Raw genomic sequence first — 23,013 nt, 5'->3', positions numbered from 1 at the left:
CACTTCCAGTTGGTTGGAGTAATAATTTTTTTTAAGCTCATAAAAATATTGGTTAAAATGATTATGCAGTCTTCACATGCTGTCACGTGCTCTTGGGTTATCAGTCACGATGTTTACTGCTGCATACTAAACACTGGCTCATAGCAGCAGCCAGCCAATCAGAAACAAGGATTCTGTTATTGTCAGACAGGATTTGATGGATCACATGATCTGAGCTGTTGACACACTTATTGAGGTCAATAAAAGTCACATTTAATAAAGTTTTCCACGTGAAGACATGTTTTAGTGACTTATTCTGATTTCAAATAAACCTTTTGATTGGATTCTGTTTTTAGTAATGTGTCAGGATTAATTTTCCTTGAATATGCCAATAAAACAGAAGAAATAAATAGATTTTCCTCATACAGCCACCAGGTTCTTTGACCCAAAGTTATATCCCACTAAAATCATTAAGAAAAATGTCCCAATGAGTTAATTTTAGTTTCTTCATTGTCCTTGGCTGACTCCTGGTTTGGGAGCCAGTGCTGACGACCTCTGACCCAGTTCCTGCTCTGTGGCTGACAACCAGAACCTGCTCTGGCTCCTGTGGAACGGCAGCAAGAACTTATGTATTCTGAGTGTCTATGCTTTAAGACTCAGAGAATGGACCACAGTTTTGTTATTTTGCCACACTGGTGGAAACCTGTTTCACTGTTCACACATAAGCTTGTTCTTTAATTCATGTCCTCATCAGGTTTTGGATCTCTTGGCTGCAGGTGGTGGATCATCTTCATCACTGTCTTCATCCTCTTCCTCACCTGCAGAAAACAAATGTTTATGTCACAGATTAATGTAAAACAGTTTTGGCCTTTTTGTGGGACGTCATGGTAACAGAAAAACCCAAATTAAAGGTGATAAGTGACTAAAACATCAATTCCACCGCATGTGTCCCAAACTCCATCAAAGAGTTTTGTCAAATTAATTTGTTCAGTTTCTCCGTGGAATAAAACATTTGAACTAAGACAGATTTTTGTTCTCCAACACTCGACAATATCTACATAAAGGTGAAGTGCGGAGTAAAATCACACTTTTAACAAACCGCGGTTACATTAATTCAAAAGAAACATTTTTTGTTTTGTTTTTAAACTCTCTTGTTAGCGTCTTCTTACCTTGCTCGCTTATTCTGTGAGGCTTTTCTCGCTCCACCAGCTCGCTGAGAAGATGAGAAGTTTCCTCATTTAATCTGTGAACCGCCTGGATCACAGAACTCAAATTATTATCAACTTTAATTTGAATTTTCTCGCTTTTTCCGTCTCTGAACATCAGCTGCGCCACGACGGCCGCCATGCTGCAACTGCTGACTTCCGGTGGTGGCAGATTTCTGGGCGCGTGCACGCTGCTCAGACCTGGTGGCGCTCGTGAGTGTGGTGCGCGTGCTCGTGAGCGCTCCCATTTACGAGTGCGCGTGCGTGGCTCAGAATATAAGCTTCCGGCAGGTGAAATGCACCCCCTTCGCGGGAACGCGCATTTGAACCTCGTCGCCTTTAAACTCACATTTAACAGCACAGATACACAGTTTGCACGAATCAATATGATCTTTATTCTATGTCACGTTGTGTCCAGATATGTGGGAGTGAACAGAATATGTTCATATTTACGAGCACTAATTGGTTGCTTTTGTTAGCTCAGTAGCGTCTCTATTTTCATGTTTATTTTATGACGTTTCATCACACGATGGTGTTTGTTTTAGTGTTTATTTGTTTAAATGATTTTTATTTTATTCATTGACGTTATGAATGAATATGCAGCTTGAATCACTGTGGAATGTTTGAGGACTGTTGAAATTAGCGTCCATTCCTATTGTCTGTATATGTATTATGTCTGTATATAATATATTAATTTATTCAGAGTATCCTAATCATCATCAGAATTATTATTATTATCCATCCATCCATCCATTTTCTTCCACTTTAGCCAGAGATTATTATTATTAATAATAATAATATATAATAATAATAATATTATAAAAATGTACACAAAACAATGGTTATCATTACACGTAACTTAATTTCCAAATACAAGGCAAAAGTGAAAACAACGTATATTTTTGAAAGTGTGAAATATATTTTCTCTCTCACTAGTTACATGGAAACAGATTTATTGGCGGGGAAGGGGGAGAGCAGTGGCGGTTTATCAATTAATTACTCCCCGGGCAAGACCCCCTTCAAGCCCAACCCCCCCCCCCAAAAAAACCCCACAACATTTTGCACAAACAGCCATATTTTATTATTTTAATATTATTATTACATTATATTATGCTTTATTAATCTGTCATTCAGGGAGCAACGATTAGCTCTTTATTAATGTGCATATTTGTCTCAATATTTAGCAAAATATGTAACTTGATATTTGTAAATATTCGGCTAAATGTGTAAATACTTTGCATCAACTAATCTGAAAAAGGTTTAGGTTTGACAGAAATGTGACACTGTACTGTTTTCCTTTTTTTCCCGAGTTTTTGGTCTTCATCTGTGGGTCAAAAGAAAATTTAAGCTGAAATGTTACCAGCATTCCCATGTCAACTAAATCAAATGTGATTCTTTTTCTCTTTTAAATAAACCAGTTAATTATGAAGATAAGCCTCATTTTAAATGTCATTATTTTTATTAGTAGTATTATCATTATTATTACTATTTTGTCAGTCTTTGGCCTCCTCTGTCAAATTGACCATGGATTTTAGCATCCTTAAAGTATAAAAAACATAAAGAGTAGGTGTCATGGAGGATATTTTTATGGGGGTGCATTTTACGGCAAGCCAGTTTGCCACAAAATGCACCCCCTCCTATCTCCCCCGTGGAAGGTGTCAAGTTGATGAAATTTGCTGTATCTATCAGTATCTGTGCTATGAATGTACTCTTAAAAGCATTTCACGCTACAACTAACAGAAGGATATTTTTTAGTGGGGTGCATTTTATGGCAAGCCAGTCTGCCACAAAATGCACCCCCTCCTATCTTTTCAGTAGGTTTTCAGTCGTGTGAGTATACGAGAAATTGTGGATGAGCCTGGACATGCCCCAACATGTCATGTGAGGCTTCATCACGGTGTTGCTTTGTGCCATGCGGCTCCACTGTGATGCGCGGAATTCCTCCGCTCCTCTTTCCATGACAAAAACTCCTGTAACAGTGGAATGTGCCGTTCATTTCCAAACTGGACGCTGTGTTTTATCTGGGACGTCCTTTTTTGTGGAAGTCAGACAACGTCCCGGATCAACAAAACCTTCACGTTGGAAATGATCTGGTTGTTTCAGCGGGGTGTCAGCCTGTTGATCGGCGCTTGGAGCGCGGCGCGCTCTCAGCCACTGTGGGCGGTCTTTAAACCGGCTGGAGCACTCCTTAATCTGTGTAATCCCCATAAAATCGTCCCTCAATGCCATTTGTGTCCACCTGGAGGTCTCTCACAGTTTCTGGAAAAAATTGATGCAGCAAAGCTCCAAATCGTTCAGACATTTATTCGCAATAAAAATCCAACGAGAGGGGTGGACCACTGCTCACTCAAAGCCTGCTCACAGGCGAATGACGCAACCGACAAGCGTGAAAAAACTCACACATGCGCACGAAGGTTCAAGCTTGGCTGATGCAATCACACGTGATTCAAATCCATATGGTTTTTGAAAAAAATAAAAAGGTTGGATACTTTTCTAACAGACCTCGTACATATACAGACAATAGGAATGGACGCTAATTTCAACAGTCCTCAAACATTCCACAGTGATTCAAGCTGCATATTCATTCATAACGTCAATGAATAAAATAAAAATCATTTAAACAAATAAACACTAAAACAAACACCATCGTGTGATGAAACGTCATAAAATAAACATGAAAATAGAGACGCTTCGTTCCTACTGAGCTAACAAAAGCAGCCAATTAGTGCTCGTAAATATGAACATATTCTGTTCACTCCCACATATCTGGACACAACGTGACATAGAATAAAGATCATATTGATTCGTGCAAACTGTGTATCTGTGCTGTTAAATGTGAGTTTAAAGGCGACGAGGTTCAAATGCGCGTTCCCACGAAGGGGGTGCATTCCACACCTGACTTGATTCGCGTCTTCTCCGCTCATGATGTCGTTCTAATCCTTCGCTGTCAAAGCACAGAGAGAAAAAAAACTACCTGTCTATTATGGGATGTCTATGTGCAGCTCACGTTCTCTCACCACCTAGTGGACGTGCCGGTTCTTACACCAGCTGTGCCACCGTCAGTGTAATTCACCAAAAAAGAAGAAGAAAAAAAAAATTAATGTGGGCAGGGATGAAAAACTCATTTTTGTTTTGTTTTGTTTTTTTTAATAATTGTTATAATAATTGTTACACAATTCATGTCTCAATTACATGTATGTTCCCTGTTGCTGCCGCTGGTGATCATCCAAGCCAGCAACAGGAGCTTCAAGCAGGAGGGACTTCTGAGACAGACACAGTCTGGGCAGGAGTCCTGCTGGGGAACACAGGCAGATATTTACACATGAGCAGATTTTCATATTGAGCCAGACATACAATGTAACCACAGGTGGTGATGTGACTTGGTGGATTCTATTCGAACAGTACATTGCGTGTGCGCATGCACCACAATGTCCATTGTTCCGTGTTGTTAGCTAATATCCATAGTTTCTTCAAAAATGTTAGACCTATAAACATTCGGTTTTGGCTGCGTTCATCCTTGACCCAAAATACATAAACATATCAAATGGCAAATGTCAGCTCTTCTCAGTTTGTCAGTAATACACATGCACGCACGCACACTCAGATGCATGTAAGTTTTTGTCTTCCTGCCTTCTCCCCCCAAGCAGGTGCTTTTATTTTTACACACCCACAACCAGAGACAGTGGTGGAAGACATCAAATGCACTACACTTGTCACTCATGGTAACAGCAACATGACACGTAACTAAACTGACTAAACCAATTGAACTAACCCAAACCTAAAACCCCAAACTCCCATGGTGTATTGCAGCACAACATCCATTGCGCACTGTTGTTAGCTAATATTGCTAATTTCTCAAAAAAATATTAGTCCTATCAACATTATGTTTTTGCAGCCCTAAACTTCACCTGTGAAAAAAGTTGCTTTGATCATCTGCTTGTCCCATAACCGAAATCTCATTTACAATAACACACTGTGAAGAATTGTGAAAACGCTTTAATTTATGGAGTATTTATTTATTTATTGACGTACTACACAGTGGATTTCATTTTATTTTTGTTCTTGTTCTTGTTGTTTTTTAAATTTTTTAATTGACATATATCACGTAAAATTATTACTGCTTTTGTAATTTAATTAACTAATTACTTAACCTATTTGTTTATTTATTTATTTATTTTCAAAAAATCTTTTAAAAAACAACAACGAAAACAGCAACCATAAACACTGTTTTTGATGGGGAAAGTGGAGTCAGATCTTTGTGCTGAATGCAGAGTTACAGAGAGTGTGCAGCATGTGTTACTTGAGTGTAAGAAATATGAGGCACAGAGAAGGATACTGAAGGCTCGACTGAGTGACCTGGAGAGGGGATGGGATGTGCAGGGCATTCTAGGTAAAGGTGATAGTAAATGTTTAAGGGCACTGATGGGCTTTCTGAAAGGAACAGGGCTTTACTATATCGTGTAGGCATTGTGTTCATCTGGACAGGTAGTTCCAACTTTGGTGCTTTGTTTATTATTATTATCGTTGTTATTTTTGTTTTATTGCTATTATTATTTTTTTTTTATGTGCACTTAACGCACATCAGAATGTAACCTGAAGTATCTATACAGCCATTGACACATCCGGTACAGTAGGTGGCGGTATGGATCTAAAATAATAGTTGCCACCCCGCCAATCAAAGGAGGGAAGAACAGCAACGACCGGTAGACAGGCACGCTTGAGCGCCACTGAACTCTACACTACGTCATTTCCTCTGAACGACACAGAGGAAATGACGTAGTGACAGCCTCAGTCGCGGTTAGCCTTTAGGCTAACAGGCCTATGTTTTTCGTCTGGTCAAGACTGCAACCCAACAAATGAGAACAAATTGAGGTGTTGCTTAAAATATATATTCTTAGACAAAGAGCAACCGTCTGAGTGGGTGAGTTTGTGTGTTTCATGACACAACTAGCTGGCGCAAACCTCGTTACATGGTGTTATTTAAAAATACGATCGCCATCTTATGTAGGTAAATTTTATTTTTTTATTTATTTATTACAAAATTCTCACTCAGATGTTAGTGTGAAGAACATTGTGTATCCGAAAATATGAACTTGTTTTATTGAGATTTTTAAGTTTGAAAACCACTTTGGTCTGTACGACGGAGGGCCATTCAAAGACAGAAAAAATATTATATTTTTGAGTTTAAAGTCACAAATATACGAGAATAAAGATTAAAAACATGCAACATACGAGATTAAAAACATGCAAATCTGCAAGAAAAAAGTAGCAAATTTACCACACTTAAACACGCAAATTTTCGAGATTTTAAACATGCAAATATATGCGAAAAAAAGCAGAAAATTTGCTAGAAAAATATAGCAAATTTGCCAGATTAAACACGCACATTTTCGAGATTATAAACATGCAAATCTGTGAGGAAAAAAGTAGCACATTTAATGCTAGCTACATTAATAATTTGAGAAATAGCCAAATCAGCATAGCTAACATCCAGGCTTGCTGTTACCTGAATTTGCATTAACTGCAAGCATTATAGCATTATATTGAAACTGCTGCCCATGTATTAATTCTTTTTGACTGTAAAAACGTACATGATGAAGCCATTGTCCCATCTCATTCCATCACTATAAGCAGTGGTGGGCACAGGTCCGATAATCCGAAAACCGATAATTATCGAAGATAAAATTTTCATTATCGGATTATCTTTTCAGATAACTTTGAAAACCATTATTGGACTAATAATCTTCCGATAAATTTTTGTCCAATAATTTTTAGACCGTTAACGTGGTAAACAAAGGTGAGCAGATGTGTAGTTCTACCCTCTGCAAACAGGAGAAGTGTTTCTAGAAGAAACTGCTCTATCTTCTGCAAGCAAAGGAGAACTGATCACAAAAAAACATCATTTCTTTTAACCCCATACTGATACGCGGCCAATATCACCCAAGTCATCCAGAGGCATACACTTATGGTTCAAATTTAACCAACTTATTTCATATGACTTATTTAAATTAACGTCATGTCTGAAGTTTTATAAAGTGAAAATATCAGATATATGTTTTAGTTTTAAAGTAATGCGCTAATTTTAAGGTTTTAGTGTGGACATGCTGTGTCCAGGTGCATTATGGGGTGATAGGGTAGTCCTCAGTACATTCACGACAGGAGAAATGCTTTTGAGACACTCTGATCAGACTCCACGGACAAGAGCATTAAACTCTAGTGCCTAAAACTCTCATGAATATATTCTCTGGGTTTATACACATTGTTATTGTGTTTGCGTTTATTAAATTTCACGCATCTTAAACGTAGCGCGTAGCAACACAGATGATCTGGAATTTTGTTTTGTCAAGTTTTCAAGGTCTCTACTGCCATCTACTGGCCAGTAGTGTTCATGGCAGTATTCAAACTGAAGCGGGGCTGATATTTTCAATGACTGTACTTGGTTCTAGCTCAAACTGTACGACAGAACCGCACGGTATAAAAGTTCAGAGCGCACAGTTTATGTTCTCACACACATACGTTCAAAAACCACACATCAGACTAGGAGTTTTCCAGAAGCAAAACCTAAACAGCTTTTTTTTCAAACTTAATTTACAAAAAATGTCAATGGAGACATCAAGTTAAAAAAAAAAAAAACTAACCAAAAAAAAAAAAAACATTACAAGACAGGTCTGCGGTGTTTTCACAAGCACAGTGCGCGAGGTTGGATGCAAGTTCTAGTGCTTCAGCAGCGGGATACCCTCAGGACAGCCAACCAGAATATCAAACAGGTTTGATTTTCATCTGACCATACAGTCGGCGATCAGGAGGTGGTCGTGAGATGTTAAAAGCAGCTTGTTACTCCATGTATACTAAACGATGCAGGACGCGTGATTAACCTGAAACTCCGTGTGATCCAAAAAAAATTCTCACACAAATGAAAAATCAGCTGAAAAAGGGCCAAAACTCACACTGGCACCAATAGATCATGGCAGTGTTCTATTTATTTTGACACGTTATATCAGACGGTTATCTAATTACAACTTGGCTTTTTTATGCCTTTTTTTTTTTTTTTTTTTTTTTTACAAATAAAAAATGGCATATTTTACAAAAGCACATTTATGTGTAAACACCAACATACGACACACCTCACATTAGCGTGTTGGTTTACATAGAATGAATCAACCAATCAGTGTAGCGGAGGCACATTTTACCCAGAATGCCATCTGTCTGTGTTTGTTACAAAACTTCAGAATTAGTGCATTATTCAACGTTAAAAGATATATGTTATATCTTAACTTCGTACAAATGACAGAATTGACATTAATGGAGTTATTCTATCAGTATTCATTTTCTTTATACACCAAACCATAACTCAGCACTGCTTTATTTTCAAAGACCTCGGCCTGACGGCAGCACTGTGATTGAATAGAGAGTTGAGCTTTGTTGCTTCTCTCAGTTGCTTCTGTGCTGGAAGCCACGTAGTAAACTGGAGCTTCCAGCAGGGGGCAGGACCGCTCAAAGATAGAAGTGCTGACTCATTGTTTGGGTCTGTTGTCACTTTTGATGCTTCCAAAAGCGATCATGGTGTTAAAACTCAAAATCAGCTTGTTAGTAGTTGCAAGTGTACTGGAGACAATACTGGAATTTATCGGTTATCTGTAACTTCCGATACATTTTTCGTTTTAGCTTTATCAAAGATAACTTTTCAGTTATCTGATTATCTGATATCGAAGTTAATTTTTTGGTTATCTGTGCCTACCACTGGCTATAAGGCGCCAATAGGCTGCATTTGCATGTGCATTTATGTACCTGTAGTGTTACGTGTTCTAATCTTGTGTTGTCTTTTTTTTTTTCGCAAGTATACATGTTTATAATGTCGCAAATTAGCATGTTTAAATCTTGCAATTTTGCTTGTTATTTCTCATACATTTGCATGTTTATTCTCGTATATTTGTGACTTTAAACTCAAAAATGTAATCTCCATTTATTTCCCCCCGTCTTTGAATGGCCCTAATATGCCATTGTAGGTCTGAATGTGTCTTTGGGGCCTTTTTTTTTGTCAAGTGGTTTGGGGGGAAAAAAAGAGAAAGAACACAGTCATAAATCTGACCTATGATATTTTCATATGGCTGCATGACTGGCCAGCTCCAGTCCAGAGTAACACAGACATTTTGTGGTGTCACTGAACAGCTGTCATCATGTCAGAGGAGCAGACGGTGTCTCTGGTCGATGTTCTGCAAGAAGATGAGGAGCTGGAGGAAGAAGCTTCGGCTGTGTTAGGAGGCAGTGACTCTGAATGCTGCTCATACCCTCAGGTAAAAATAAAGATAAAGCAAACCATCACTGATCCACAGTAAGTCACTTTCACAAGTAAATTATTGACATGTTTCAGAACTTCTTTGAAGTTTTTTTCTTTCCCTTATGTATAAATGAGCTCATAACAGAAAACTTAAAAACCAAAAACCCTTTGGACAAATATTGACAGTTGAGCAGCAGGATATATTGTTTCAGCATCATCATTCGTCACACTGCAGGACATTGAAAGTAATTTAAGGTGAATTTAATCAAACACATCACCCAACTACTTTTCTGTTGCTTGATTTATACATACATACATCTTCAACCGCTTATCCGGGATCGCGTCGCGGGGGCAACAGCTCCAGTAAAGGCCCCCAGACTTCCTTTTCCTGGGTCACAATAACCACCTCAGACTGGGGGGTCCTGAGGCGTTCCTAGGCCAGTGTGGAGATATAATCTCTCCACCTAGTCCTGGGTCTTCCCCGGGGTCTCCTCCCAGATGGACGTGCCTGGAACACCTGCCTAGGGAGGCGCCCAGGAGGCATCCTTACCAGATGCCCGAACCACCTCAGCTGGCTCCTTTCAGCACGAAGGAGCATTGACTCTACTCCGAGCTCCCCACGGATGACCGAACGTCTCACCATATCTCTAAGGGAGACACCAGCAACCCTCCTAAGGAAGCCCATTTTGGCCACTTGTTCTTTCGGTCATGACCCAACCCTCATGACCGTAGGTGAGAGTAGGAATGAAGATTGACCAGTAGATCGAGAGCTTCAACCTTTTGGTTCAGCTGCGTTTTTGTCATAACAGTACGGTAGAGGGAATGCACCACCTCCCGTCGTTCTCATCTTCCATTACTCCTCTGTGAGGTCTGCCTGATCAAATGTAGAATTTACTCTCATTTAAGAGTTCTTGCAGACACCAGGGTTTTTTTTGTTTTTTGTTTTTTGTTTTTTTTGTCTCCGTGCTGCACGTTGTGTTAGTGGTCGTCACTTCCTGTAAACATGTCCCTGTGTGTCAAACAACATGCAAGACTCATCTCAAAAGTACGATCCTGTTCATTATTTGATTCTGCAGTCATTCAGAAAGCTGAGTTCCTGCTGGTCAGCTGAGTTTGCATTTACGACTTTTATTGTGAATGTGAAAGTGTTAGCTCTGTTATCTTTGGACAGAACTGAGCTGTAAAAGCGCAAAACAACAGAAAAACAAATGGCTGCAAAAAGAAGATCAGTTTCAGCTGTATGGAATTCATTCATGTACAGAGAGGATGATGTTGACCAGATTTTTATTTATTTATTTCTAAGTTTTATTTGCTGTGCAGATTAATTCACCTACAAAATCCACCTTATCACTGTACAATGAGTTATTCTTTTAAAATAATTGCTCATGTTTTATGCATATGAAAATTCCTGTTTTTTTTGTTTTGTTTTTTTTACATCACAATTTTTATTGGAAAAATAACAATGTCAGGGAGCCCAAAATACTAAAATTTGAGCTTATATTTTCACAAACCCCCTGAATAATCATGATTGCTACTGAATTCCCAAATGTGAGAAATAACAATGTTTGTGCGTTTTTTAGGGTTATGTGAAACGTCAGGCGGTCTATGCCTGTGACACGTGTACATCAAAGGGAGGAGAGGCTGCAGGAATTTGTTTAGCCTGTTCATACAAATGTCATGAAGGTCACGACCTCTTTGAGCTCTACACCAAGAGGTGAGTAAGTGATGTTAACCTTTGACGGTTTACAAGATGCACACTTTCATAATGCCATCAACACGGGACGGCACTTTAGCCTCAGTCACAGCTGTGACTGAAGTCTTTCCAAAGTGTTTAAAAGTGAACGTGTGTGGCTGAGTCGACTGATACAGCTTTTTCAAGGCTGATACCGATTATTACTAATGTAGGACACGATAACCAATATTTGAAAACAATCTTTACCTGCAGTATAGGAATTTATCAAAAGGTGTCAAAATTTAAAATAACACAAACTTTTAATACAAAACTTTCTTGAAATGCTGGACAGCTTATGTTTCATGCACAGAAGCTTTCAACATGACCCTCACATAAAAATGTGCAGGTGACTATAAACGGTATTATTATGAAGTTGAACAAATAAATAAATACAGCCGATGTCGCAGACCAAACGGTCCACCCCTAAAAATCTGTCTGCCCTGCTTCCACTGTGCATGTGTCATTTCGGAGCTCAGCAGCTCATCTGAGACGGAGTCTCTTCGCCCAAAGTGATCAAATGGATTAATGAGATTATTAACTATCAGATGACAAGGTAAAATCTCTTAAATAATTATAAAGTCAATTTTAAGCAGAAATGAGGTGACATTGGGTGATGCTTTGAAATGACGGACGTGCAGTAAACACATCAGCTAGCAGCTCGTTTAAATAATGCTGAATTTATGTGGAAATGATTGTTATAGAAAAGCTTCAATATCTGTCGCTGCGATAGATGATGGCTGGAGGCAGTTTGAAGCAGAAACAAGGTGTTACTGCGGCTAATGATGCATGCGCAGTGAAGGCAAGGCGGAGCGATTTTTAGAGGGGACCATTCGGTTGGCGACACCAGCACGCTGCTGCCTTTTTCTGTGTCCATCTGTTTGACAGCAGCCTTCAGCCTTGATGGGCTGAACTCGTGATGTCTATCAAATCAGGTTGTGCTGTGGGCGGGGCTTTGCTGAAGGCCAGAAAGCAGTGAGTCATATTATTAAAGTGTGGCACGGATTAATGACTCCTCAGTGCCTGAAGTAACCCTACGGCCACATTAGCTACAAATGATGAGGACACGCTGCAGGCTTTGTCCCAGCGCGTATATTCAGCATCTTCATAAAATGTCTTGTTAATCACTTTAGAGGTGTTATCTGGCTAAAAAACAATGATTTGAGGTTTAAAAGTGTTTATTTCTTTCTAACCTTTACAAAATACATGAGAAACATTTTTGATTTAAACAGAAGTTTTTCCACCATCTTGGATTATTTTCTTGGAGCGAACATTTAGTTGATGTCACTCTGCCGCTTCCCTTGGATTGGTAGTCACAGTGTCACATCACTCAGTATTTGCACACACAGAGTTTAGGTCTATTTTGGCCCTGCCTACTTGGTGGCAGTGCAACCATTGTCACTTGTTGCTGCAGAACACCCACTCTGATTGAAAATGAACAGCAAGCTGTGGCTAGAAGCTAATGTTACCGTTCTATGGTGTCAGATCAAACCACACTTGCGTAAAAAATGCGTTCACGCGCAGATATTTACTGTGCGCTCGCAAATTGTCATGTCGCACACAAATAATAGCGCTGCACGCAAGGACCAGCACTCTCCCCGCCCGCTCAAAGTTGATTTCTGCTTGCACGCAGACAATTCCTGCTCTCTCACTTGAAGTTTATGGCACTATGGGGCAGGAACCGGGTCAGCACTGGCTCTGCTGTGATTGGCCATCTCTGGAGAGCGAGGTTTGATTGACAGCTGTCTTCTCTGATGTGGAACTCAGTCGTTGACAGCGGCGTTAAGTGATTATCACCTCATTTCTGCTTAAACCTTCACTCCAGTCATCATCTATCTCAGCGACAGATCTGTGAAGCTTCTGTACAACAATCATTTCCACATAAATTCAACATTATTTCATAATAAACTACAGAAAGTCCTAAAAATCACCTCCTGACACCGGCACATCTGCAGACTGACTCTGTGCTAAATGGTTGTAATGTTGTATTTACAACCATTTAGCCTTCTTGGACTGTGATGTTACGATTGGAGAGAACAGGCAGCTCCAGACAGGGGTTTACAGAAAACCAGCTCACACTGACCAATACCTGCTCTTTGGCTCAAACCACCCCCTTGAACACAAGCTCGGGGTGATCAGGATGCTTCAACACAGAGCCCTACAGGTGCCCACAACTGCAGAGGGAAGGGCTAAAGAACAACAACTTGTACGGAAAGCCCTCACAGTATGTGGGTACCCACTATGGTCCCTGGACAAAGTGCAGAAGTCCCAGAAAACAAAGAGACCAGATAGACAGGAGACGGAGACAAGAAGAAGAGGAGTGTCTCTCCCTTATTTAGCAGGAGTAGGGGAAAAACTACAGAGGATCTTCAGACAGCACAAAATCCCAGTTTACTTTAAACAGGTTAACACCTTGAGACAGAAATTAATTCACCCTAAGGACAGGATCCCTAGTTACAAACAGAGCAATGTAGTGTATTCTGTCAGATGTCAGGAAAACTGTAACGAACACTACATAGGTGAGACTAAGCAACCTTTAAACAAGAGGCTATACCAGCACCGCAGAGAGGTCGCCAGTGGACCTCAGTCTGCAGTTCATCTCTACCTCAAAGACACTAACCACACGTTTGAGGATAAGGAAGTTTAAAATCTTAGCCAGAGAGAAGAAATGGTTTGAGAGAGGGGTCAAGGAGGCATTCTGTGTGAAACAGTTGAATCCCAGCCTTAAGCGGGGAGGGGGTCTGAGACACGCTTTGTCCCCTGTTTACAATGTGGTACTCAGGTCAAAGGAGTTTCAGTCTTTTGTTCATGGTAATGAGTCATTCACGTCATCAGGAGAGTCGTCAAGGGAGCCATCAGGAGAGGCTTCCGTCCCATCATTAGGAGGGACAGCTGCCCTGTCATTAGGAGAGTGCTAACTAGAGCACAATAGGTGCTAATTAGAGCTATTGTTTAGTCACTAGCCTATAGCAGTCGGCCTCTCGGTAGGAGGGGTCTGGTTAGGTTAAAAACTCCAGCTTTTGTTGGCTTATGGTTTATTCTTCTCTACAAGAGTCAAGACAGAAGTCAGACTACCAGAGCAAGAATTTTAGCTGAGGAAGCTTCTGTGATTTGAAGCGAAACGTCCTCACATCAAGCATCCCAGTCCAGTCGAAGATTCAAGCTTTTCTACTATGGAAACCACCTGGACAACTGAGAGCCTACACAGAAACTGCTGTGAGCATTCTGGACACAAGGAACATTCAAGTCACTGACTGGCAGTCTGTTTTTGTTTTTTTTTTTGTCATTCAAGTTTTTATTAGTTTTCCTTTTTCACACAACCACAAAAAAATTAAATAAAATAACACAGCAAAGCAAAATGAAAAACAACAACAGAATATGCATACATCGAAATAATCAATGGCACAATCATAGTATTTTGATGATAGCAGAATCTGCTCTTTAAGAAATGTCATGAAATATATCCATGTTTTGCTGGCTTTATCCTGGACATTATGTACTTTGGAGATAAACGTCTCACAGGCTGCAGTCTCTGACATCAGTGTTATCCAGTCCTCAAGTTTAGGCCTGTGAGGGTTTTTCCAAATCCTTAGGGTTGATCTGGCAGCCACTATAAATCCAGCCATCAAAAATCAGAACAGTTCTTTTGTAGATGAAGGGGGCAGGAAGGACTAATCTCCCAACGGGGACAACTGTGGCACTGCAGGAATAGTTATCCCAGTCCATTTTCCCAGGTTTTTAATGACCTCTGTCCAAAATGAAAAGACTAGTGGACATTCCCAGAAACAGTGAAGGTACGTTCCTATATCTGCCACATTTCCAACAAACGTTACATTGAAGTAGTCCCATTTTGAACATCTTTGGTGTAAAATAGTATCGGCGTATCATTTTGTAATGGATAAGTTTGCTTCTGGCATCTCTAGTTGCCAACCCTATATTTGAAATGATATTACCCAACATCTTTTCGCTACTTTCAGTTTGTAAATCCCTTTGCCAGATCAATCTTAAGCCATTACACAATGTACCTTGATTACTCAAAAGCTGCTTATAAAACATTGATGCAGTTTGCTGATTTCCTGGCCTATTCAACCAATCCTGTAATGTACTTTCTTTCTGTATCTGATTTAAGACAAACACTGAGCCCACACTACTCCTAATCTGTAAATATTTCCAGAAATCCCCTTTATCAACCAAATTAAATGTTTCTCTCGACATACTAAAAGACATAACGTTATACTGGCGGTCTGTTTTGAAAATGTCAGCCTACAAATGAAGACAGATCTGGCAGATAGCAATCGCCATGTCAGTGCTGCAAAATGAAATTGTTTTATTGGTCACTCGGCTTTATAAATGACCGATATGAAAACTGTACAAATGTTGAATATAATAATCGGTTGACCCTTAATGCGGTGTATTTCGCTGGTCTTGATGACTCAGCGTTGAAGACCCCAGCAACTGGAGAAGGTCAAGGACACGCCCACGTTTTATTGTGTGAAATGTTTTTTGTTGTTGTTGACAGGAACTTCCGTTGTGACTGTGGAAACGGGAAGTTTGTGGAACTACACTGCAAACTTCATCCTGTGAGTTGATCATGCTCCAAAGTTTGTCATAAAGTAATATTGTTTATAGTTTGGCAGCACCTGTGACATCAGATGTTTCCATCTTAAGACAAGACATTAGAACGACATATGTCAAATGAAAGCTTTGTGGAAACAGGGGGCGCTGTTTCCTGCTCTTAACATCCAGATTTATTTGATTTGTTTGATAAATGTTATATGTCTGCCAGGAAGTACCTTCATCACTCACTCACTCACTCACTCACTCACTCATCTTCAGCTGCTTACACCAAATAAGGGTCATGGGGGGGTCGGAGCCTATCCCAGCAGTCATAGGGTGTGAGATGTGGTTCTGGACAGGACGCCAGTCTGTCGCAGGGCCACATACAGACAAACAAACACATTCACAGACAACTTAAAGTTTCCAATCCATCTAACCTGTGTGTCTTTGGATGTGGGAGGAAACTGGGGCACCCGGAGGGAACCCACACAAACGGGGAGAACATGCAAACTCCACGTGGAAAGGTGGGAATCGATCCCACGACCTTCTTGCTCTGAGGCAACAGTGCTAACCACTAATCCACCGTGTTGCCCAAGTACTGTCATTGTTTATTTATTTATTATTAATACTTTTGTTATATATGATCATAATCCAGGATTTTCTGAGAAGACAGATGGTCAAATGACCTTCTGCTCAAAGGGGGGAAAATGTTTGACACACAGTGAGGCAAATAAGTATTTGATCCACTGTTGATTTTGCAAGTTCTCCTGCCTACTAAGAATGTGGAGGTCTGCAATTTTTATCCTCAACTGGGAGAGACAGAATATAAAAAAATCACATTGTATGATTTTTAAATCATTAATTTGCATTTTATTGCATGAAATAAGTATTTGAACACCTACCAACCAGTAAGAATTCTGTCTCTCACAGACCTGTTAGTTTTTCTTTAAGAAGCCCTCTTATTCTGCACTCTTTACCTGTATTAATTGTACCTGTTTGAACTTGTTACCTGTATAAAAGACACCTGTTCACACACTCAATCAATCACACTCCAACCTGTCCACTATAGCCAAGACCAAAGAGCTGTCTAAGGACACCAGGGACAAAACTGTAGACCTGCACAAGGCTGGGATGGACGACAGGACAACAGGGTAGTGCAGTCTCGTTTGGGGCGGGCGCTGAAGGGGTAAAATATGATGTAATTTCTCTACTTCCGTGGAACAAACCACGGCATTTTTAATGGTGTTTTGGGTAAATTACATGCAAACAAAGTGAAAATGCAAAGAAAAAGTGATGAAGCGGTGAAAAGTGGACATGTGTTGTTTATGATCTGGAGCTCAAGTGTGTCAAGGTGGTTTTGCAGGCAAGAGAATGAAGCTACTCTGGTTAGCTGTGTAGGATAACACTTACCGACACAACGTCTCCCATCTCCTCACCTTTTCTTCTCTACCAGGAACCAAAAAAAAAAAAAAACCCAAAAAAACAACTTTTTGTGACTGCTTCGGTGATTGCAGCCGAAAACAAAACAGTGCACCACTTATCCATGTGAAGTCATACTGTGTATATATTAAATGGAGGTCCCCATAAGTGGTCAAATCCCATGACATCATGGAGGGTTCAAACAAGTTTGCGGTCTTCTATAGACAAGCACCTTGGTGAAAACACAACAACTGTTGGTGTAATTATTAGAAAATGGAAGAAACACAACATGACTGTCAATCTCCCTCGGTCTGGGGCTCCATGCAAGATCTCACCTCGTGGGGTAAGGATGATTCTGAGAAAGCTCAAAACTACACAGGAGGACCTGGTTAATGACCTGAAGAGAGCTGGGACCACAGTCACAAAGATTACATTATTAACACATGATGCTGTCATGATTTAAAATCCTGCAGGGCAGCAAGGTCCCCCTGCTCAGGCCAGCACATGTCCAGGCCCGTTTGAAGTTCACCAGTGACCATCTGGATGATCCAGAGGAGGCATGGGAGAAGGTCATGTGGTCAGATGAGACCAGAATAGAGCTTTACTCGCCGTGTTTGGAGGATGAGAACAACCCCAAGAACACCGTCCCAACCGTGAAGCATGGGGGTGGAAACATCATTTTTGGGGGTGCTTTTCTGCAAAGGGGACAGGACGACTGCACCATATTGAAGGGAGGATGGATGGGGTCATGTATGGTGAGATTTTGGCAAACAACCTCCTTCCCTCAGTAAGAGCACTGAAGATGGGTCATGACTGGGTCTTCAACATGACAATGAACCCAAACACACAGCCAGGGCAACTAAGGAGGGGCTCCATAAGAAGCAATGTAGCTCTCACTGTTTTCCACTTTCAAAGTGCATTTATTATTTTTCATTTGGTGTGGTTGGCTGGTGTTCCTGTAGAATGGTACAGAACTCCCTGAAACAGTTGAGTCTCCTCTGTTTGAATCGCACCAAACAGGTTTGTCTTTAAACAGCGGGTACTGGTGGACACGAGGTGCTGGGTCAGGTCTGGGATCATGTGGTCCTGCATCCACCACAGCGTGGATAAGATGGACAAGTACGTGTCTGATTTGGAAATGGTTAACACTTATGCTCCTCCCATGACAAGGTGTGTGTGTGTGTGTGTCTTTCAGGACAAGGATGATGTCAACAGTGGGAATAAATACAGCCATAATTTTTTTGGACTGTATTGTACGTGCAACCGACCCTATCCGGATCCTGAAGATCAGGTAAGCTTTGTCTGTCCTCCATCTGGCACTTTGGTCTTATGTCTGTCTGTCTGTCTCTTTCTCTCTCTTTCTGTCTCTCTGTTTCTCTCTGTCTCTGACCAGTGGTGGTGTGTGTGTGTTCTTGCAGGTGCAGGATGAGATGATTCAGTGTGTGGTGTGTGAGGACTGGTTTCACAGCAGGGTGAGTTCACTGACACACATGGCTGCCAGTTAGCTGGTTGACAGGAGTTAACGGCGTGTTGTGCACCACGCAGCACCTTGGCTGTGCCGTGCCTGACTGTGTGGAGCTGCAGGAGATGATCTGTGATTCATGTATGAAGCAGCACCCTGTCCTGTGGACGTACGCTGCTCTCCTGACAGGTAAACATTGCTTTACTTCCTGTTGGGCCTCTGGTCTTTCTGGTGCCGCTGACGTCCTCTCTGTTTAGTTCCAGTGGTTGAATCTGAGGTGAACAAGGAAAAAGGCACTGATGACGTGATGGACAGCAAAGATGAGGAGGTGAGACCCTGCTGAAGGCTGACTGAGCAACATGCTGTTTGACCTTTGACCTTTCCAGGAAACCAGGTTCCGGTCTGTTTGTGAATCATGTGTTAATCTGTCTGACCATCTGATTTTAATCCTGAAGGCCCACAGACATTTCTTTAATGGTGAATAGGCTGACAAATAAATCATTTTCCGTCCCGTGACACTTGTGACTATTTAGCATTTCTGAGGGGTCACGTGTGATGAGGTGACGGCCTGCGAGGGCGTGTCTATGCCCTCACAGGCAGTCCATTGACACTCCCTCGCGGATGATTAACAGCAGTGTTTTCAGAAAGGCATCATGTCCTTAATATTTGAAGCTACTTTGGGAGAATCTGAGCGTCCACTCATCAACAGCAAACAGAGCTCGACCATCTCCCCCCACCAGAAGGCTCCAGCCCAGATCGAACCTGCTAAAATTCTTGTGCTCTACCATTAAAGAAGAGGTGCTCAGGCTGACATGCCAGAAGAAAGGCTTTACGTGTTACAGCAGCAGGATAAACCTCGGCCACTATTACCCTCCGGAGATTGTGGCTATGAGGAAGGAATATGTGGAGGTGCAGAGGATCCTGAAGGACAAGAACCTGCCATGCCGGTCTCTCTATCCTGCCAGCCTTCAAGTGTTTTATGAAGAAGGAGCGAAAACCTACAACATGGTGGAGGAGGTGACGACAGATCTGGCAAGCAGGGGGTTCCCGGTGAGGATAGAAGGAGAAGCTGCAAGTACACAGACAGGAGGAGATTGAAAGTCTAATATTGGTGATATGGACAATAGGGTAAAATTCTAATTAGTGTAAAGGTAAAATGAGTGGGAGATTCTTCTTAGTAGGGGTGCCATTACAGGGGAAGGGCCCCTGATTCAGGGAATAATAGTTATACACAGTATATTTTATTGTTTTATTGTTCAAAGCTCCAAAGCAGTTAGGTAGAAACTGTTTTTCAGTCTTTGTTCTTGCTTTAATGGCCCTGTACCATCTGCCTGATGGCAGCAGCTCAAACAGAGAGTGTCCAGAGTGGGACGAGTCCTTTAGGATGGTGTTGGCTCTCCTGAGATAGTCAGAGCCATGAAGCTCCCCCAGTGTGGGTAGAGAGTACCCAGTGATCTTCTCTGGAGCTCTTTTCTGTTTGGCCCCGTTCAGCTAATAAACCTGAGTGTGAGAGCTGTGGATATGTGGGGACCAATCCTGACTCTCTGTGAGCCATCTGACAGAAAGTCCTTAATCCAAAGATGTGGAGTGAGGTAGACCGAGGTTCAGCAGGTTGCTCACGAGGCTGTGGGGGAGGATGGTGTTGAATGCTGAATTATAATCCACGAAGAGAAGACGGGCGTAGTTACCCTGTTGGTCCAAGTGGGTCAGCGTGGTGTGGATGGCAGAGGTCATGGCATCCTCTGTTGACCTCTTGACCTTGTAATTGAATTGGTTTGGGTCTTGAGTGGGGGTTATGAATGACATGATGTGAGTTCTAACCACTTTTTCTTTTTTTTTGTTGGGTCAGGTGATGCCAGGTTGAGTGATGTTGGGTCGGGTGATGTTGGGTTGAGTGATGTTGGGTCGGGGGATGTCGGGTTGAGTGATGGCGGGTCAAGTGTTTGGTTGGGTCGGGGGATGTCGGGTTGAGTGATGGCGGGTCAAGTGTTTGGTTGGGTCGGGGGATGTCGGGTTGAGTGATGGCGGGTCAAGTGTTTGGTTGGGTCAGGTGATGTCGGGTTGAGTGATGTTGGGTCAGGTGATGGTGGGTCTAGTGTTGTCTAGTTGAGTCGGGTGATGTTGGGTCAGGTAATGCCGGGTTGAGTGATGTTGGTTCAGGGGATGTCGGGTTGAGTGATGTCGGGTCGGGGGATGTCGGGTCGAGTGATGGCGGGTCAAGTGTTTGGTCGGGTCAGGTGATGTCGGGTTGAGTGATGTTGGGTCAAGTGTTTGGTCGGGTCAGGTGATGTCGGGTTGACTGATGTTGGGTCAAGTGTTTGGTCGGGTCAGGTGATGTCGGGTTGACTGATGTTGGGTCCCGGGATTTCGGGTTGAGTGATGACGGGTCAAGTGTTTGGCTGGGTCAGGAGATGTCAGGTTGAGGATGTTGGGTTGAGTGATGTTGGGTCGGGTGATGGTGGGTCATGTATTTGGTCGAGTCGGGTGATGTTGGGTCAGGTGATGTCGGGTTGAGTGATGGCAGGTCAAGTGTCTGGTCGGGTCAAGTAATGTTGGGTCGGGGGATGACAGGTTGAGTGATGTTGGGTCGGGGAATGTCGGGTTGAGTGATGGCTGGTCAAGTGTTTGGTCAGGTCAGGTGATGTGGGGTTGAGTGATGTTGGGTAAGGTGATGCTGGGTTGAGTAATGGCAGGTCAGGTGATGTTGGTTCAGGTGATGCCGGGTTGAGTGATGTTGGGTCAGGTGATGGTGGGTCAAGTGTTGTCTGGTCCGGTTGTGTGATGTTGGGTCATGTAATGACAGGTTGAGTGATGTTGGGTCAGGTGATGTCATGTTGAGTGATGTTGGGTCAGGTGATGGTGGGTCTAATGTTGTCTAGTTGAGTCGGGTGATGGGTCAGGTAATGCCGGGTTGAGTGATGTTGGTTCAGGGGATGTCGGGTTGAGTGATGTCGGGTTGTGTGATGTTGGTTCAGGGGATGTCGGGTTGAGTGATGGCGGGTCAAGTGTTTGGTCGGGTCAGGTGATGTCGGGTCGAGTGATGTTGGGTCGGGGATGTCGGGTTGAGTGATGGCGGGTCGAGTGATGTTAGGTCGGGGGATGTCGGGTTGAGTGGTGGCGGGTCAAGTGTTTGGTCGGGTCAGGTGATGTCGGGTTGAGTGATGTTGGGTCGGGGGATGGCGGGTTGAGTGATGGCGGGTTGAGTGATGGCAGGTTGGGGGATGTCGGGTTGAGTGATGGCAGGTTGGGGGATGTCGGGTTGAGTGATGGCGGGTCGGGTGATGTCGGGTCAGGTGATGTCGGGTTGAGTGATGTTGGGTCAAGTGTTTGGTCGGGTCAGGTGATGTCGGGTTGACTGATGTTGGGTCCCGGGATTTCGGGTTGAGTGATGACGGGTCAAGTGTTTGGCTGGGTCAGGAGATGTCGGGTCGAGGATGTCGGGTTGAGTGATGTTGGGTCGGGTGATGGTGGGTCATGTATTTGGTCGAGTCGGGTGATGTTGGGTCAGGTGATGTCGGGTTGAGTGATGGCAGGTCAAGTGTCTGGTCGGGTCAAATAATGTTGGGTCGGGGGATGACAGGTTGAGTGATGTTGGGTCGGGGAATGTCGGGTTGAGTGATGGCTGGTCAAGTGTTTGGTCAGGTCAGGTGATGTGGGGTTGAGTGATGTTGGGTAAGGTGATGCCGGGTTGAGTAATGGCAGGTCAAGTGTTGTCTGGTCGAGTCAGGTGATGTTGGTTCAGGTGATGCCGGGTTGAGTGATGTTGGGTCAGGTGATGGTGGGTCAAGTGTTGTCTGGTCCGGTTGTGTGATGTTGGGTCATGTAATGCCAGGTTGAGTGATGTTGGGTCAGGTGATGTCATGTTGAGTGATGTTGGGTCAGGTGATGGTGGGTCTAGTGTTGTCTAGTTGAGTCGGGTGATGGGTCAGGTAATGCCGGGTTGAGTGATGTTGGTTCAGGGGATGTCGGGTTGAGTGATGGCGGGTCAAGTGTTTGGTCGGGTCAGGTGATGTCGGGTTGAGTGATGTTGGTTCAGGGGATGTCGGGTTGAGTGATGGCGGGTCAAGTGTTTGGTCGGGTCAGGTGATGTCGGGTCGAGTGATGGCGGGTCGGGGATGTCGGGTTGAGTGATGGCGGGTCGAGTGATGTTAGGTCGGGGGATGTCGGGTTGAGTGATGGCGGGTCAAGTGTTTGGTCGGGTCAGGTGATGTCGGGTTGAGTGATGTTGGGTCGGGGGATGTCGGGTTGAGTGATGTTGGGTTGAGTGATGGCGGGTTGGGGGATGTCGGGTTGAGTGATGGCGGGTTGGGGGATGTCGGGTTGAGTGATGGCGGGTTGGGGGATGTCGGGTTGAGTGATGGCGGGTTGGGGGATGTCGGGTTGA

At 42.8% G+C, this 23,013-nt stretch overlaps 1 protein-coding gene across 2 annotated transcripts in view; it reads left to right on the top strand.

The window, feature by feature from the left end:
- The first annotated feature begins 5,955 nt into the window (after positions 1-5,955).
- ubr7 (ubiquitin protein ligase E3 component n-recognin 7) overlaps positions 5,956-23,013 on the top strand; it is a 33,262-nt gene continuing 16,204 nt past the window's right edge. For both annotated transcript variants that reach the window (XM_034162163.1, XM_034162162.1), the window contains exons 1-8: positions 5,956-6,105; positions 9,354-9,478; positions 11,043-11,176; positions 15,711-15,771; positions 18,363-18,458; positions 18,586-18,639; positions 18,713-18,818; positions 18,887-18,957. In XM_034162163.1, the coding sequence (XP_034018054.1) occupies positions 9,362-9,478; positions 11,043-11,176; positions 15,711-15,771; positions 18,363-18,458; positions 18,586-18,639; positions 18,713-18,818; positions 18,887-18,957 (639 nt within the window). In that variant the 5' untranslated portion in view covers positions 5,956-6,105; positions 9,354-9,361. The remainder of the gene's footprint in view (positions 6,106-9,353; positions 9,479-11,042; positions 11,177-15,710; positions 15,772-18,362; positions 18,459-18,585; positions 18,640-18,712; positions 18,819-18,886; positions 18,958-23,013) is intronic.

The sequence above is a fragment of the Thalassophryne amazonica genome, chromosome 21, assembly GCF_902500255.1.
Source record: "Thalassophryne amazonica chromosome 21, fThaAma1.1, whole genome shotgun sequence".
In the NCBI taxonomy this organism is placed as follows: Eukaryota; Metazoa; Chordata; class Actinopteri; order Batrachoidiformes; family Batrachoididae; genus Thalassophryne; species Thalassophryne amazonica.
The sequence above is the reverse complement of the archived record's forward strand: the minus strand, read 5'-3'. Positions and strand labels throughout refer to the sequence as shown.